Source organism: Saccostrea echinata, unplaced genomic scaffold (assembly GCF_033153115.1).
Source record: "Saccostrea echinata isolate AGI-Se365-2 ecotype Australia unplaced genomic scaffold, CSIRO_AGI_Sech_v1 ptg000051l, whole genome shotgun sequence".
NCBI lineage: Eukaryota > Metazoa > Mollusca > Bivalvia > Ostreida > Ostreidae > Saccostrea > Saccostrea echinata.
This window is the reverse complement of record NW_026889800.1, coordinates 2,642,959-2,662,531: the sequence shown is the minus strand read 5'-3', so window position 1 is coordinate 2,662,531 and position 19,573 is coordinate 2,642,959. Positions and strand designations below refer to the sequence as shown.

At 32.3% G+C, this 19,573-nt stretch overlaps 1 protein-coding gene across 1 annotated transcript; it reads right to left on the bottom strand.

The window, feature by feature from the left end:
* Positions 1 to 3,836: 3,836 nt before the first annotated feature.
* LOC133203747 (uncharacterized) lies at positions 3,837 to 6,413 on the bottom strand. Its single transcript, XM_061339529.1, has 4 exons — positions 6,264 to 6,413; positions 5,813 to 5,904; positions 4,161 to 4,272; positions 3,837 to 3,967 (listed from the first exon to the last, which is right to left on the bottom strand). The coding sequence occupies exons 1-4, from the start codon at positions 6,364 to 6,366 to the stop codon at positions 3,861 to 3,863; spliced, it is 414 nt and encodes a 137-aa protein (XP_061195513.1). The 5' UTR covers positions 6,367 to 6,413; the 3' UTR covers positions 3,837 to 3,860.
* Positions 6,414 to 19,573: the final 13,160 nt, after the last annotated feature.

Here is a 19,573-nt window from a genome sequence, read left to right as displayed (position 1 = left end):
TTTAATTTGACCATAATCAACGTTTTGTATTCTTTTTTTAAAATACTTTAAACAAAACGAATTTGTGTTTAACAGTATAAGGGCAACGTCGTGTTTAAATCGGTGTTCATTTATTATTTTCTACTACGTAACAAAACACATATTATCATACACTTTTGAATGATTATCGGCTCTTAATGGTCTTTTTAATAGCTTCCAATATCGTATTATGTAGGTTGGTGTAAATGTATGTTACTGCGAGGTAGGATAAGGTGCCATGGAGGAGTAAGAATCCCAAGCTTAAACGTTTTCAATACATTATAGAAAATAAAGATTTGTTGAAAATTAAAGTTAATTTGAAGGAAGATATTTATCCATTAAAACATTGCTTCATACCAGCAGAATATTTCATCTACAGCATTTATGTTACAACTTTCCTTAAAATTTTTGAGCATGTTAATTGTTTGAAATACAGGGTGCACTAATTATGAATAATGCCAACTTTCCTATTTAAAGTAGCAAAGTGTCACCCTCTTTGATATCTTTTATTTCAAGTTCACTGGGATATATCGAGTCGACATTTGAATGAAAGTAACTATTGTTAATGGATAATACGTCGTCAAGAAAACACTGGGAAAAAACTAAATGGGTTACTCACAGAATCTTTATTTCATAGTGCTATTGGGCAACTCCTATTTCATGTTCAAATCGTATAGGTATTTGGGGGTTCCCTATGGCAAAAAATGGACTTTGCCATTATAACTTTTATTAGAACGGAGGAAACCATTTTGTGAGATCTGTGCTGACAGTACCTCTAGTATCTGACCTTTAGAGACAACTCTATTTACAAGCAACTTTTATTTTGATCTCCATTATATATTAAAATATAACTGTTAAAATTAGCAAAAAGATACATATGCATATCGCCCTCTTTGTCCCGCGTCATCATCAGTTCACAATCGCCATACTTTATTGCTGGACTACCAGCGTATTATTGCCTGACGCCACGAGCTTAAGGATCAATTTTTACCTTGATCCGAAACTAAGAGATCACAACATGTACTTTGTGAGCTAGATTTTATGCAAGCTGATTTACGTCGGAATTTATTAACCTTATTTTAACAAAAACAGTTTGCAGTAGAAAAAAAAGGCGTATTACTGATGCAAAAAATGATGTGGTTACTTCCTCTAGTTTTTTTATGCACCTTTCTATTCTTTGCGATTCCCTATACGGATATGTTACATGGACATGTCCGTACAATCATTTCGAGCGAAATGTCATGTGTAAATCATCTCCGTGCCTTTTCCTTGGATTGTTCTATAGCATGGGTATGATAACTTTAATGGAAAAAATAAATTTTTTTATCCCCATTCTTGAGCTTGATTTTTTAATTGACTAGAAATTTTATTTCATTTTTAATAACATATTGTATATGGGCAGACAACACCAACGCAATGAACTACTTAGTGTTTTTACTATTTTGTTTCCCGGTTTATCCCACAAATGAACTAATCCAATCATAAACAAACGTCCTCCACCTGGTAAATGGGACGTTCCTTCTTATTTCAGTCTTTCCCCTTTTCCTTCAATATTACAAAATTATATACATTACAATAAATGACCAGACAGTGGCATGTCTTCGATATTCGTAAAATTAAAATATTTGGTTATGACATTTCAGAAAGTCAATTGTACATCTTGTCAAATGATGCAGCAATGTTGTTCCATGATGCATATCATTGTTTCCCCATTCTTATGCACCGCCATGAATAAAGCTGGATGTAGCGATTGACGTGTCTGTCTTCCGTCTATCTGCCTCTCCTTAAGACTATATTAACTCAGTTTCAAAGAAACTATTCGAAATATTTTTATCTACACACATGAACTAAAACATATTTGAGAGAACTTTTCAGCTGTGTCCAAATTGTATGGTCTTGACCTTGATTTGAAAAAAAAAATTGCCCTTAGAGCAGTTTTCAAAACAAAACAAAAAAAAAAATAACAAGTTAATGCACTGGTGCAGTAAAAGTCAGCACCTATCAAGTAAGAGTTTAACCATATTCTTTAATCTCTCCAATTTTAGTATCATATATTGATTGTGATATCCTGGACGAACCATCATATGTCACAATCAATATTTAATACTAACAATTTCATTTTTTTTTATGACATTAACTTATTTACTTTTACGGGGGCTCTTTATGCTGTTACTTTTAATAAACCCCCGGGCAACCTCGATTGAACCTGGATAGCTAATAAGATCGCTGAAGACATAAGGTGGGATCGATTGAACCTGGATAGCTAATAAGATCGCTGAAGACATAAGGTGGGATCGATTGAACCTGGATAGCTAATAAGATCGCTGAAGACATAGGATCAGATGTCTAGGAGGAGTAAGCAATCCCTGTTGACTGGTCACATCCGCCATGAGTCCTCTGTATTGTTAAGGCAATGGAGTAATTCATAGTCAAAATGTTAAAATGGCCATGTCACAAAACATGTAATCTGTTTTTATAGTCTGTTCTTAAAATTATATTATAGGCTGAATAATGGACTTGTAAAATGAAAAATCAAGAATCTATTAAGACGCTGTATGACACTGGGTGCCTATCAACATCTCTAAAATAAGGTTAGAAACCTGATTAAGAAACAGATAATATTATTATGATATTTTATAACTCATTAAAGAACTTTTACATGAGAAAAAGAAAACACTTCTGTGACCTTCAACTTGACATTTAGATATATTGACGACGTATTATCAATTAACAGTAGTTACTTCCATTCATATGTCGATTCGATATATCCTAGTGAACTTGAAATAAAAGATACTAAATGTACAGAGTCGGACACATCTATTTCATATTTGGATATTTTACTAGAAAAAGACTTTTGACCTTGAAAACTATTCGATATTTCTATATTTCATGAAGTAAATGCTAGGAACGAGAGGCTATCAAAAAGTTCGTGGACTAGCACCATAAAATTAAAACCGTTTTAGGCACATTTATTGATTTTTATATATTTAGTGAGCATCATCTTTCTATCTAAAGAATTAATCATTACTCAAATGTCTTAAAAATCGTGTATTTTATAGTAATCAAAGGTATAACCAGGCAGCGCAACCTCAAAATACGACGCATTTTCTACCTAAGTCTAACATAGAAAAAAATCATTTGATATGAGCATTTGTCGTCCAACAATCACGCTATTTAATTCTTGTAGTATTACACAATCGTTACGTGGAATTTCCAGTTTTTACCTCATTTTTTGAGTTTGTAAAGTATTATCGTAAATTCTATGTGGAATGTCCAAACAATTAAGGGGTTATATTAAAATGATGTCAGGAAGGGATGGGATATCTTTACCCCACATTTTATAAAGTTTTATCCCTTGAAAATCTGGCCTATTAAATGTTCATACTGTCTACAAGGAGATAAAATGTATCAAAAGTACTTGTTTTTAAAATTCCAATAATGATTCAGAGAGAGGAGAGACGAAAACTTAATTATCGGTTTGTATAAGCTTGATTCAGTATAATGAATTCTACTTTATCAAATATTCTTTGGTCTGTGATCATTTTTTCCGTGTTTTGCAAGAATTGAAAAATCTCAAATGTTTTAAGCCCCAAATTAAAGAATTCTACGTTATCAACCAGAAAAACAAATTTAAAGACGCCCTGAGACAAAGTTCGGAGAGAGAATTTTTGAGTATGTATGATAGAAAATAAATAATGTTTCTTTCCAGCACAAATAATGAGAATAAAACATTAAAATACAAAAAGTGGGTTGAACTGAATCAATTAGAAGATCATATCATTAAACAGCTCCACTCGTTTTCAAATCATAACTGAATACGATTAGATAACTGAAGGTTTTAATCAAAATCTTCTACAAAATAGATTCCACTTTTCTGAGAGAGGAATCTGATCCCATTGTCTGACGTATGCACATGAGTTGGCTCCCAAAGTAAAATCACGATAGGTTCCTACAAAGTGGAAAGACAATACATGTATGTTATCTATTTTTATTGATGAACATTGCAATTATTATCATTATACCTCAAGAAATACATCATATCTCTCTGTATAATGATTCATTATGCATAGCATAGGGAATGTAAAGTTCATGGATATTTTGTATAATAGAAAGAAATATGTAATAATAGATGTAATTTTTACCGGATATGACGTAGAGTTGCCCTGTTGTGAAGACCACACCACAAAGTGAACCTCCGGTATACGCCCGTATCTGTATAATGCCACTCCCAATGTACGGAAGAGGTCTTTCAGCCTATTCAAAAATGATTAATGTAACTTATTTCTAAATGTCCCCAAATAGCTTTGGATATCAATAATCCTCTCAAATAAATAAACAACTTTTTAAACCTACATTTGTAGTGCATACTGTTACTTATTAATTTTTTAAAGTATATAAAAATAATCAATTATTTTCTAATCTCTTTGAAAATCTTTAAATTCATGTGGCAAAGTAATATTTTTTAAAATAATTTTTCTTCTTTTTTTAAGAACTAGCTAAGCCATTATTTACGATATATCATATTTGCTAGTAGTCAATTCGTGTTTTTGCTTTCATTCATGAAGTCTACTCATAAAATTTCATTGGCCATCATGTAAATCTTATTTAACCAAATTTCCTTCCATAGATATTGTTGCACGTGTCCATTCCTATCAGTGAGGGAAATTTAACTCTTAACAACTGACCTACTGCCCGTTGTCACCACTTGAAAGGTAAATTTTTGTCTATATTATTTTGAATTTTTTTTAATAATAAGTATTATTAATAACCTTTTTTGGTATTTCTAAAACAACGTTTTTAAACTATCAAAATGTTACTTTTAGGGTGAGTTAAGCTAAATTTTCCTATTTTTGAAGTGAATTGAGTTATTTTTGCCTCAGAAAAAGTAAGTTATTTGTATCAATTATTATCAAAGTTTATATATGATATTGTATTTTGTGTGTATATTTCAGATCTGCAATTGCTTTTTCGTTACGTAATAAATTAATAAAACCTACATTCTTATTCCTCTTGGTTATATTCGGACGGTGTTATCTTAATCCAGTTAAAAATATTTTCTTGATTTGAGAGAAGGTATCCAAATACTTAACAATGCACACCACTAAGGCATCACTGTCTAATTTGTTGAGTATGCCAGGGCATCAACGATGGGGATAATTTGCATAAATAGAAATGTACATAAAATGCTGTCTAATAGATAGGTCTTCCTTGTTTATTCCCATAATTTCCGCCAACTTACGTCAGGCATAAAGACATCCAGAAATTGACATTCATATTAGGAAAAATGACCTTTCACTTTTACATTCAGTTGTAAACATCGAGAAATCAACACAAAACTAATTTGTTATCTTCTCATTTAAAAATCAGGTTTCTTATTACATGTGTGCATGCACTTTGTTTATGTAAAATTTGGATGTGTATCCTTTTTAATAGACAGATGAATATTAAAAAAAATCATTCTGAATTATGGAAAACTATTTCTTATATGTAACTGTTTAAAGTTTATGATTCTATAAATAAGGAATTTAAAAGAAATTATTATTTTTTACACATATTGTAAAAGTGGTTTCTGAGATTTGCAAATAGATTCATACAAAAATAGCAATATGATAGTATACATAAATAAGTCTTTCTGGTAAGTGATGCCTACCAATGCTTTATATCTATGTACATGTAACAATTTAAAAGAGTTATCCAATACACTTTTTTATAGCACTTATCCTAAATTTCAATGAAAATACAAGTATGAAGGACGTAAAAGTTAAGAAATGTTTCTTAAATTCTAAATACATACCTTATATATTTGGAACACTCTAACCCAGTAAAGATTTTCACCATTTATTCCAGGTTCAAGTACTCGCTGTCCTATTACCTGTCCTAATATGGCTAGAGTAAAAAAAGTAAAAAAAAAAAAAGAAGTCTTCCTCAGCATTTACCTCTTGTCTTAGTTATATTTTTATTTCCGAAGACATTGAAATTTCTTTTCTATATATATAAATTATATATATATATATATATATATATATATATATATATATATATATATATATATATATATATATATATATATATATATATATATATATATATATATATATATATATATATATATATATATATATATATATCTTTACGAAGAAGAAGAACGTTTTCTTTTGATTTGCGTTTATCGAGGACAAATCACTAAATACCTTGTATATGTATAAACAATAAAAAATAGAACTATATTCTGAATGATAACTTACAGTATTGTGAATTGCATCCGTTTGTTGGTATACCAGCACATGTGCAAGCATTAGTTGATCCTACACAGAGCACCAAAACACAAAAAACCAACAAGCTCTTCATTGTTACGTTTGCAATCGTTTTCTTTACGTGTAAATGGTTTGTTGGTTCTTTTAAATTATATTTAATTGTGGAATTCCTAATTCGATTCCGTTTTGATGAATTCCTTATGCATGAGCATTTGATATATGAGGCGAATTTCCAATGATGTTTATTTTAAACAATCAGTAAAAGTTTCATGTTACAACAGAATAAAAAGTACAAGCATAATTGATTTATCGTTTTGATGTAACATTACGTACATGGCATTATAAAATGTTTGACCTCAATGAACATATGGGAATAGAATCACACATTATGTAGTAACCAGCTTTTGTGGTTTACATAAAAGGGCAATGTAGTGTATGTATTGGTGCGTGCTTAATCTTTAATTTTGTTAAAAAGCAATTCAAAGAAGATAATCAAAGTTTGACAATCATACCCTCTTATAAAAACTGTTATTCTTTTAAAGAATTTTTATTTTGAAAAAAAAAATTCTGATAGTACAAGAGAGAAATAAAGGAAACAGTATTCATTTATGCAATCATTATCATTATTTTTCTTGTATCCTTAAAAATTGTAATTTGAACTTAAGTGTACTTGCACATCTATGTCACTGTGGTGGAAGAAAACATTGTGTTTGAAAGCTGACCCTATGATAAGACCTTCAGCAAAGCATATTTGAAGTATCAGCATGTAATTTAAGTTACTTATAAATGGAAATATAAGTAAAGAATCTGGTTTGAAAAAAAAAATCTGTCATTTTTCTTATATGTTTAAAAGTTTTAAAAATGTAAAGAAATGTGAAATGTAAAGTCTCTTATCATTAATATATTGTAGAGTTCTATGATTCAACATAGCAGCTTAAAAAGTATATGTTACTTTGGATAACAAGTTGTAGCACTCATTTAATTGACCTTTTCCCAAAGTATTTTGCAGTCAGAGTAAATGTTATTGTACTACAACTGGGGCCCGTTTCATCAAAGGTCGTACGCCCAGTCGTAGCGCTACGCCGGCGTAATTTCGGGACTAGCACAAAGATTTGCGTTTCATTAAATAGCGTATCTCTACACTGGACTAAAGTTAGGCCAAAATTTTACGTCTACTCATGGGTAGGCGTAAGTTCGAGCGTAAACATAAAATAAAGTGGCTTTACTGATTTGAAAACGATTTAAACATTCTTTAAGAAGAATTACGGTTCTCAAAAGTCTTTTTAACTATGAAGATTTGGGGGAGCGGAAATTGGGGAGGGGGTACACCCACCCGGGGAGATAACTGACATGCAGTATTTATAACTTAGTTTAATAAATTTCTTCATAAAAGATTGCCTTTTTAGGGATTATTTTCAACACCATCTCTTAAGTTTTGACAATCCTGCATTTATACGCATTTGATTGTTGTATTTTGAGTATGAGGTATTGTAAATCCACTACGCGATATACATTTTTTGTCATTCACTGAAAAGAAACCTATTAAACAAGTTTATTTTGAAAAAAAAAAGCTATTTATCCCAACATTTTTTTTTTGGGGGGGGGGGGAAATTAATTTTTCCACAGAAGCACTGTTATCTTCTTTAGCTTTGCATGGTTAATATTATATTTAAAAAAAAAAACAATTAACTCATCGTTAAACCAGGTAGGTTTTTAAAAAAAATTATCGTACTCGAAAACTCCATACCTTATTTACTTCATGTTTACACGCATGGATCTAGGGTCAGGGAGGGTCCAGTCCTCTTCGCAGCAATTTGCGGAGTTATTTATGTACAAATCTACAGTAAAGTAAGCGAGAAATGAAAATGACCTTGGATCCCTGTTAAAGAGTTAAGTTAGTACGTTGGTAGGAAGAACCATATTTATGAAGTTTAGGAATTGAAAGGAAGGACCCCCATCCCGCAATAAGATTTTCAGGTTTGGGAAAGAAAATTACGATTTTTAGCATGTCAACAAGTTTCTCAGATGGAAGTTTTATTCACTGATGACTCTGCCCTCCTCCCCTTTGAAAAAAAATCACGGACCCGCACCTGCGTCCAGAATAAGTTGTTAACGTTCAAAAGACGAAAAAGATTCCAGTTGATTACGTTAATATGCTTAAAAGTCATTTTTCCCTGATATTGAATACAAAGTAGAGAGGATTTTACCTTAGAGACCAGGGGCAACAAATTTAGTCACTCGAAAGATTCTGACAATCAGCTGTCGGAGAAATTTGACTCGGAAATGACTGCAATTTTACAATTATTAGGTCCATGTATGACAATATGTTAATGTTTAAACAATGAATGATAGATTTCTGAAAATTTCAAAATGAATATCGATGGTACTTGCCTTTTTTATCAGGAATATTAAAAAAAGAATCCTTATTTTAAAACAAATACTGTAAACCAACTTTTATTCGCGTGCGAGAAATATTTGCGAGTTTCGCTACCTACTTTAACTCGCGAATATTTATCGCCGCGAACCATTTAATTTGCTTTGTATTTGTAGAGAATGTTTCCTCAGTCGCGAAAATTAATCGTTGTGGATTGATTTCAAACCGACTAATCGCAAATAAAAGTTGACGCGAATTATAGTTAGTTTACAGTAAATACTACAATTTTTTTTAGGAGCAAATGGAATGGCGTACAAGGTACATGTAATGGCATAGAAGAAATAGAAAAAAGTCTGTATTTTTTCATGATGATGCATATTTTGTATTATGTTATCGATTCTTAATATTTTAGTAGACTAGTCCATCATATGCCCAGTTACATATAATTACAAGTATATACAATTGTAATGGATTTTTTCTCTCTTTCTCTCTCCTCTCTTCCTGTATCAAAATCGAGGGGGATGAGACGGGGGAGGGGGTATAAATATTCCAAAATAGATACATTAATTTTACAAGAACATTAATTTCTTTACTTAGACCTTTAATTTTGGAGTTTAATCAGATGGTATGTTGTAAGTAGTTCATATTTTATAATAAGTAGATTTAAGATGCATGTTTTCTATACGGTCCCTAAAAATTCATGTAATTTTTCATTTAAGTTAATTTACATGTGACGGTATTATGTACAATGTATGTAGAACAACACTGTATGTTGCATTGTACACAATACGTATGCTTATGTATTTTGCGCATGTGCAATGCAGCGTTGTCAAGGACTTAGTCTTGAGACTAAGCGTATCGTTTATGACTAGTCTTACGCTACTTCGTGAAACGCAAATTACGCCCGACTAAATCTTGGCGTAAGCCCAGGAAGTACATCCAAGTTAGGTCTTAAATTTACGACTTTTGATGAAACGGGCCCCTGGATGTTTGAAAACTAACATAAACTGATGTAAATTTCTCCATATTTTGCTTGTAAAGATTTTTTTTTAACTTGTAGAAATATTTTGCTGTTTTTATTTATGATAAGGACATGCAAATTCAGGGCATATTTGATGTATGCTCACAGTGATAATGGACGTACTGACTATGGTCGATGAACGACACGACAACCTCTACCAAAATGAAGCTGTTTGTTATTTGATCAAAGAAGAGAACAATTGATATATCTCTCAGGCCAGACATTCAAAACACCGAAATAAGTATTTTTGGACGGTGAATTCATGAATTATTCTATAGATTCAGGCAGCGATTTTTACATATTAGGAAAAGTATCTGAAATAAAGACAATGAAACACACGTAGTAATGGTGTAGGTGTCGGTGAAAGCTAGATTCTCCTCTGAAGATGTCATCCCATCTAAATTATCTAAAAGGTTGAAATAAGAAAGCACTGGAGTAGAGGAGATAGGTAAAATGAAGACAACACAATTACGATACTGAGTTTATGACTGAATAGATATTGGTAATTTTTATGAATATGTAAGTTTCGTTATAGGGAAACACGAACAAAAGAAAAAAAAAAAAAACAAAAACAAAAACAAAAAAACAAAAAACACACACACAGAAGACGTGGAATTGATAGAACTAAATAGTTCCTTGATTTTCTAAAGACTTTTAAAATTTCGTTTCTTTTGTCTCTCAGAACCTCTTTTTGCTCCTTCCTTCACATCATCTCTTCATTTGGATAAATTATATGTACATATAGGCAATTGAGTGCTCAATTAAGCCAACAGCAATTTATCAATGGAAAATGTAATTAACTACCCATGATTAATATTATCTATATTCAATTTGGTAATAAAATGTGTACTCAAATCATGGTCTTTATGTAGGGTGGGTGGTAAAAAGAGGATAAAGTTTAACATGGTAAAAGGTAGGGAAAATTCATTTCTTCCTCTTCAACAGCAAAGTCTTACTAATGGACTTTTGCGAGGAGCGCTGACTTTTGCAATCGACGGCTTACTTTAACACTGGGACGATATATGGAAGCTTTTTTGCGGTATAAATAACTTGCTTGACAGTTAATTAAACGAAAACCACGGTGCATGTCAAAGCAAACAAAACGTTGTCTAGGGAGGGGAACGAGATCCTAACACCCCCCTTCCCACTTTGACCAACTCCTGCCAACGTTTCCTTCAAGATTGTTTTTTCTTCCTTATTTGATTCCTTCAGAAAATTAGATGGAAAGGAAATACTACCCCTCACGAATAAGGTATTGTAAGTTATTTTAGTCTGCCTCCCATTATCTCTTGTGTTGATTGCATACCGGTAAATCATGAAGTGTCCCTAAAACCATAATTATGACGACTAGTAAGAGTTTCTTATTTTTTTTATCAATTCCGTACCTCCGTAAATAACACGTTTAAATGTCAAAGTAAGCCGTCAAGTGTAAAAGTCAGCGCTTCTTGCAGAAGTCCACTACTGGATTTTTGCGAGAAACACGTGGCTGTTACAGTCGTCGACTTACTTTGACATTTAAACCTACCTTATGTACGGAGGTACGGATTGATAATAAATAAGAAAACCTTAATAGTTTTTATAGGTATTTTATTTTGGGCACTTATATGATTAACTGGTATACAATCAGTTCAAGAGATGATGGGATGCAGAATGACATAGATTTAATCATTTATTCGTGAGGGTTAGTATCTCATTTCAATCTCATTTTTTAAAGGAATCAAATAAGGAAGAAAAAACGTTCTGGAAGGAAAACTAAGCAAGAGTTAGTCAATGTGGGAAGGGACGGGGTTAAGGGTAGGGTGGTTGCCGTTCCCTTCCTAGACAACGTAATACATTCGTATGTTCTTTAAAATGGCCCATTATTGTTTGATTAACTGTTAAGCTTTATATTTATATTGCAAAAGAGCTTCCATATACTGTCATAATGTAAAAGTCAGCGTCGATTGTAAAAGTCAGCGCTTCTCGCAAAAGTCCACTAGTCATGGTGATATTAATATGCAAGCATTATCAGTTAGTTTATATTTAAGTTTGTTCAGATCGGATAGAGTAAAAATTTCTATAAAATTAAAAATGAAATGTTTAAAATAGGGGAGAAAGTGATTTTGGTGAGCATTGTTGCCTGTGTCCTCTTGTTTTTTTCAAATATTTCTGATAATACTAAATAATAAAACTAAAAATCTTAATGATTGCAATACGTGATAATTTTCACTTAATTTTGGACACAAAATGAACTGTTACAGTGCTGTCCGACTTTTACAAGAAATTTATACAATTATTTTTTTTTTCATATATGCATTTTCATTGTGCTTACAAAATGTCTATTTTTAAAATATCATTCGTGTTATTTTTATCATACAAAAAACAAAAATAATGAAAAATATCATTATTCTTATTTGAAATATCAACATTGTTCTCTATGCATGGTGCCCAGTAATTACTAGAATGGTTAGTCTACCGTAACATGGGACGGTATTTGAAAGAACGGGGGCTTTGATTTATACTTGTTATTCTTACGTATTTGCATGTGATACGTTTCCTGCTGCATTGGGATACATAGTAGTAGACTTACCTTGCAAGCGCCAGAACCCCTAGGCTACCGAAATTGGTTTCAAATGTGGTAAACATGAGATAATTATATCAAGAAAAAAATAAAGGAACATAAATAAGGAAGTAAACACAGGAGTGTTTAATTACAATGATTTATTGTTGCTAACTCCAGTGCATTAGTATCGCTCAAACAGATGAATGATTTTAAATGATGATGAGTGTCTTACAATTTGATCCGTTTAAGCTTAATAATATTTCATAGTTTTCCATTTTGTGCTTAAGAAGGAACTGTTAGCGTTATAACAATACTTCAAGAGTAAATACTAAGTGATAAATGAATTACAAATCAGTTATAAGTTACAAATAGAAGGAAATAAAAATAAAAGGTAGACACTTCTGGTAAGATTGTTTGAGCTTTTCTCTCTTCTGTCGGTCACTTTATGCCCGAGATATGATATCAGTCTGACACATTTATTACCTATTTGGATATTTTACTAGAAAAAGATATTGATAGCAAATTAAAAAAAAAATCCGTACACAATCCAGTGTGAAAATAATGGCCTAACAATTCGTATGAAAAGCTTCAATCGACATTTGTATTTGATAACACAGTTATTGTATCGACCATAGAATCAACCAAATGTTGCCTTTAAACCAGACTGTTTATACCGTTGTGTAATATACTTATTTGTTAATAGCATGCTTTTTTTTGAAATTGTTTATCTTACATAATAAATCAACTGGGAGAAATAAACTCCATATGCATGTGATATTGACATGAGATATATGAAGATAACGAACTGTATTCAAGCTCAAAAGTCCATCAAACAATACAAAATAGGAGCAGAGCAAACACGGACCTCCAAACATCAGAGGTGGAATCAGGTGCCATGGTGGATTGAGCATCCCCTGCCGACCGGTCACACCCGCCGTCTGCTCCTTGTCATAATCGGGAAATAACGGAAGAATCCGTCGACAATTCAGTGTGTAGATAATGGCCTAACAATTTGTATGAAAAACGTCAGTCAGCATTTGACTCAATGATAAATTGTATTTGCTGACAAGGTCATTGTATCGACCATAGAACTTATGAAATGATGACTTTAAACGAGACAGCTGATATTCTTGTTTCATCAACTTGTTTGTCAATAATTTACCTCGTTTTAGAAATTGTACGCACGTAGAGCATGCTCTTGCGTATCGAATCAACTGAGAGATATACCCCGTATGCAGGTGATGAAGGTTTGTTTGTTTGTTTGTATGTTGTTTAACGTCCCTCTCGAGAATTTTTCCACTCATATGGAGACGCCACCACTTGCCAGTGGAGAGCTGCAAATTTTGTCCTATACTCGGCACTTACGGCTATTGAGCAGTGAGGGATCTTTTCCGTGCCAGCACCTACTGCGACACGGGACCTCGGTTTAATTTATACGGTCTCATCCGAAGGACCGGTCTGCACGTACCACAGTGGGATCCGAACCCGCGACGTAAGGATCAACTCCTTACTCCGCGACTCTAGAGCAGACGCTCTAACCACTGCGTCACGCGGGCGACCCAAATATTGCAATGATTGATGCACTATATAAAAAGAAGTGACTATTACTCAAGAGATCTTTTAAACAGCTGAATCAAAACAGTGCAAAAAAAACCGTTTTCCCTCGTCTGAAAACTTTCAAGAATGAATCGTTACTTTCACTTAAAAAAGTTTCCCTCACTTTGAATTTTTCTAAATTAATTTAATTAACAACATTTTGACATAAATAGAATATGTTAAGTTAAAGCGAAAAATCTCCCATTTATCAACTTCTATTTTTCAAATTTCGATTAGAAGTTGACTTAACATAGGTCAATTGTAAAAAGGAAAATGAAAACAAAAATATTAAACTGTTTAATTGAAATACTACTCATAAAACGATTATCTGAGCCACAAAATAGAATTGCAAATAGTCTTATTCAGGTAGACCATTTAAATTATTGGTTTATTGAATGTTATTTTTAAAAAATACGTTTGCGATGTCTGTTCGTCAGTCAAATTAAAAACCAGGGAATGAAGGTCAGTAAAATAAATGCTTCACTTGGACGTGCCAGGTGTTATTTTGCATAATTTATTGCAAAGGTCATATACATAAAGATTACCATGTTTCATTCTATTTAAAGTCCATTCTTCATAAAGTACAATGTATACCAATACAAAGACATAACGAGCCTAAGGCGATCATTTTATGTTCAGTTTACCTGAACTATCATTAACCGCCTACAACCTTGTTTATTCTTTACCACTTGATCTAGGAGATGGATTAATACTTAAACTGATTTACGAAACCCTTTTCATTTTCCTTTCACTAAATTATTTACTCCATGTTATCACTTTTGAAATAAACTATCGTAGAAATTAAGGGGATAAGTGAAAATGTTTAAAATATACACCTATATTTAAACACCTCTGCTCCAAATTCGTATTGTTTCAATGGACTTTTGAGATCGATTGCTGTTTGTTGTCTTAAGATTTCAGAAAAAAAAAATAGAACACAAGCAAAAATTTTATAAGATAAAAGAAAAGAAAAGGCATTCATAGAACATAATTGAAGTCAAAATTATTTCTTATAAAATTAAATAATAATCAAAATCACGTTGTTGGTCTAAATGTGACCTCAGCCAAATGTTTACGAGCCAGGTTCTAACATTTAAGGCTCCTATGTAAATTTCTAGGAGCAATGTCAATTATTTTGGGCGCCATCTCAGTCATACAAATCATCGTCTCCAATGCAGATGAATCAAATATGAAGATAATGAAGACTACTTATAATCATGCTCAAAAGTCCAATAAAACTATAAAAACTGTGATCAGAGCAAACAAGGACCTCAAAAACATCAAAGGGGATCACGTTACTTTTCAAAGCCAGAAGAGACGGTTTAAGGTATCCGATCCATAAAAGGACCTAATTTTCTAACCTTAAATATCCATCCTGTATTAAATACTCGGAAATTAATTCAAAACATTTTAGAGTAGAAAAGGATTTACCAGGAGAAATTTTCAAAAATATAATTACCTAAGCAGTAATTAATTAATGAAGAATGCATTGAGGTCTAAGGGGACAAGCAAATTTTTGAAAAATAAAAATTTAAATACTAAGAATATCAAAAAAAAAATACTATGGTGGAAAGATGTATTAATTATTAGGAATAGAAAAACGATTGAAAACTAATTTTTTACCAGGTAGATTTTTTTTTCAAAATTGATTTTTATTGATTAAAAGCAATGGGGGATAACTCTTCAAGGACAGGACACGGTCAAAAATAAGGACACGTTCCGCTCTTACATATTGATACTAAAACATGAAGACTATGTCTACATACTAGCATACTGAGTATTCAGCCAATATATATCTGTTACATGTATGCATTCACATTCATTGAATCTGAGGCTATTATGGGTCGGATACCTTAAATGAAAGTTATATTCAAACATAACAGTCATGCAGCATACCTGAATATTTTCAAACAATTGTGCATTTTGTGATTGATTAATAGAATGTTAAGGTAAATAAATATATTTAAAACATATCTGGATACTGGGCCACCTCATTTGCTACTACAAAGGACTTTGGCAGCCATTTTTGAAAATGGCTGACTAAGTGCCACATTTTCAACAATTTAAAATGTTAGGAAACACCGCTCTAAAATGTATAGAAATGTGCTTATGAAATATTAAGAAAACGATCAGTTATCAAGCTCAAACGTTCATTCAAACATAGAAATTTGGAGCGGAGCAAACATGAACCTCTATCATCAGAGGTTGGATCAGGTGTTATGAAGGAGTGGGCATCTTATGTCGACCGGATACACCAGCTGTGTCTATTTCTATTTTTCTGCAAAGAAATTTTCATAAGTAACTACTTCTTTTAGAACTAATTGGTTCATTCTTCTTTTAAAACGTAATTACAAGGATATCGTCTCTTCATCAGGTGCTCTCGACTCTTAAAGACTAACAATCTCAACCGATGAAACTAAAATTCTGGAATTATAAAAAATATTTCCACAGACAGGGTAGATTCTGTCTCGACTTTTTGTACTAGTCATCAGTTGTTGGAGAATTTGAGCTATAAAATTTCCCTGCATACCTACAATAAATACTTTAGATTTTTATTTTGTTAAGCAATTACAGCATATATTACCACGTATTGAAAAATAATCTCGCCCTAGATACCAGTTAAAATGGATTTGATGAACTCTTTTTTAAATATAAATTCTTACTGCAACCGCTTCGTGATCGGGAGGTCGTGAGTTCGAATCTTGGCCGCGACTGACCTAAGTCGATAAAAAATGGGTAGCAACTGTTCCTTCGCCATGCGCTCGGCACTTTGAAGTGAAAGTTGCGGGTCCTTCGGATGAGACCTTAAAAACCGAGGCCCCGTGTCACGGCAGGCGTTGGCACGATAAAGATCCCTCACTGCTCAATGGCCCTGAGTGCCGAGTAAAGCTCAAAATTTGAAGCCCTTCACCGGTATATGGTGACGTCTCTATATGAGTGAAAAATTCTCGAATGGGACGTAAAACAACATACAATCAATCAATCAACCTACTGGAACAATTATCATGCTTGTATGTGTTACTCATATTAATATTGTTAAAAAAATCAGGGATCTGTTTTATAGGAAATATACTAGCATTGAAAAAATCATGTTCCTCTCTGTTTGAATTTTTCATTCATTTCTGTGTTTCAATGTAAAAGATAAAAATAACAAACAATGATCGATCTAAAAAAATCCATTAGCAAAACAAATATGTGAAAAGGACATGTAACACGAACCCCTGGGAATTTCAGGGGTGGGATCAGGGATAGGAGGTGTGAGCATCCCCTGTTGACTGGTTACACCCGCATTGAGCCCTAGGTATTGATAAGGCAGATGGAACTAGCCGTAGTCAATTCAGTACAAAAGCAAAGGCCTAATAATTGGTATGAAACAAGTCAGCCAAAATACGACTCAATGATAGGTTATATTTGCTAACAAGGTCATTTTAATGACCATAAAATTTACGAAATGCTGACTTTAAACGAGGCTATCAGTGAGTAGCCTGTCTCGCTTTAAAAATTTATCATACTCAGAGCAAGCTCTTGAGTAGAGAATTAGATATGTGACATAAACACCCAATGCAGGTGATAGCGGAATATTACTACATAAATAACGAATGTTGACAATGGAAAAGCTAATGTCATCTCGTTTGTCATACAATTTTGTTGTTAATTGTCCTTTATCGTCTATAGTCAGTAAAACATCTAAATATGAAACAGATAAGGCAGACTCTGTGGTGTCTTTTAAGTCAAGTTCATTGGGATAATATGGAGTCGACATACGAATGAAAATAAATATTGTTAATTGATAAAACATTGTTGATATATCTGAATATCGAATTAAAGGCCATAGCTAGTGTTCTACTCTTCTCGTATAGAAGTTTGTGCATACATTAGAACTGCTTCATAAGAATATAAAAACAGGTCCGCTAATAAAGGAACACAATTAGTGCCCATCGAAATTCCAATAGTTTGTTGGAAAATTTGGTAAACAGACTACGTAATTGTTTTCAATAAGGAACTCCAGCATCCTGTTAATATCAACTTCAAAGTACTTGTGTGTACAATTACTTGTAGTTTTTAACAAAGTAATTTTGCTGATGACCAATCAAAAGATATTAAAATTTCCGAGTTCCGTTTTTATTTACGAAGCAATTATGATATCAAAAGGTCTAGATTTTCATTTATCGTGAGGAATTGTTGTATAAAGTGTGGAAAAGTCGTAAGATTATATGTTATAGACTTTTGAAAAAGTTAATGGTTTTAAAGTTTCAAAAACAACGTCTGATGTTTCTCCTTTACAGCAGTTAATATTTTTAAAAGGAGTAAAGATAAGGGCTTGGTAGAACATTTGCTGGACCCAGCAATGAATATTTGTTTGTAAGGGTTTTTATGCAGTTTAGAAAAATCCAGTACAGGTAGGGTAGATCAAACTGACCTTGGTTGAGTAATATATTAAAAGTATTAAACAAGTTATATTAAATAAATACATAGAATAGTATCTATCACTGCTTTAACGTTTATAACAGTCGGTGGAATTATTAATTATTTTATCTTTTTTTGAATATAAGCATTATGAATTGATGGAAGTGTAAAATGTTTTGTGTTAACAACGTCATTGTGTTTGTGTGTTGATATGCACCACAAAACTATGTTGACGAACTCTGCAAGCCTTTTTATTTAATTGACTTCCTCCTTGAAGTGTTATTTACGGTTGCATTCTGGGAAACGGATTTTCATGCAAAATTAATACATCAACACAGTATAAAATACAGGAAGGTAAGCATGTATCATTCATAACCTCATCATTAAAAGAGTTAATGAAATAAAATGAATAATCAAGTAGAATAAAACAATAAAAGTACTTACAGCAGAGCTCCAGTAGATCAAAAGCACACTGCAGAACTTGTTTTTATAAACAAAAGTACACTCCTTGCCGAGCCCCCGGAAAATGTAAAAGAACAGCAAGTTATATAACTAGCTTATCTGGTTAATTAGTCTCATCGTTAACAGATGTGACTTTTTTAATTGTGTAATATAATTGAAAACAACATTGACTAAAATATTTCAAATAACATTAGAGGGTATTACGATTTATGGGAGCTTGATTTAAATCCTGAAATGAACAAAATTATTCTGATGGAAGATTGTTGCATATATAAGAATGTCATTCCGCTGAATGTTCTCCATCACTGACGTCATCGTGACTACTTATTTCTATGACTAGTGAATCATGAAAAAAGGATTACATTTATCGACAAATAGAAAGAAATAACGAGTTTCAAATAATAAAATGGAGAAAAATCAAATTATTGCAGCATGAAAATAGTTACCAAACAATTTGTATGAATGTTCGATCGAAGGGAAGCTGTATTTGTAAATAAAGTCAAATTGACGATAATAGAAATTACTAAATTTTGACTTTAAAATGAGATGTAGCTATGTGGAGCATCAAATGGCACTTGTAATAATAACCTTATTAGCTGTAAATTGTTTTTTATGTACATTAAATAAGTAGACATACCAACTTTTTGTTACTTAACTGCTCCCGATTCCACGTTACATAAGTGCGTATAGATCCATGCCATGCTTTAGATGTGCATTGTTATATTGCCCCCATTATCCAATCATGGTCTCGTATTTTGTATGGTCCATAACTGACTAACTAGCATTTTGTAACTCTTAGCAAAATGTGTGTACACCCAACGCCTCCGTAACGTACTTAACCATAGTAAAGAAATTTGTTAGTTTGTGATCTATTGATCGATGCATGCTGATGCACCCGT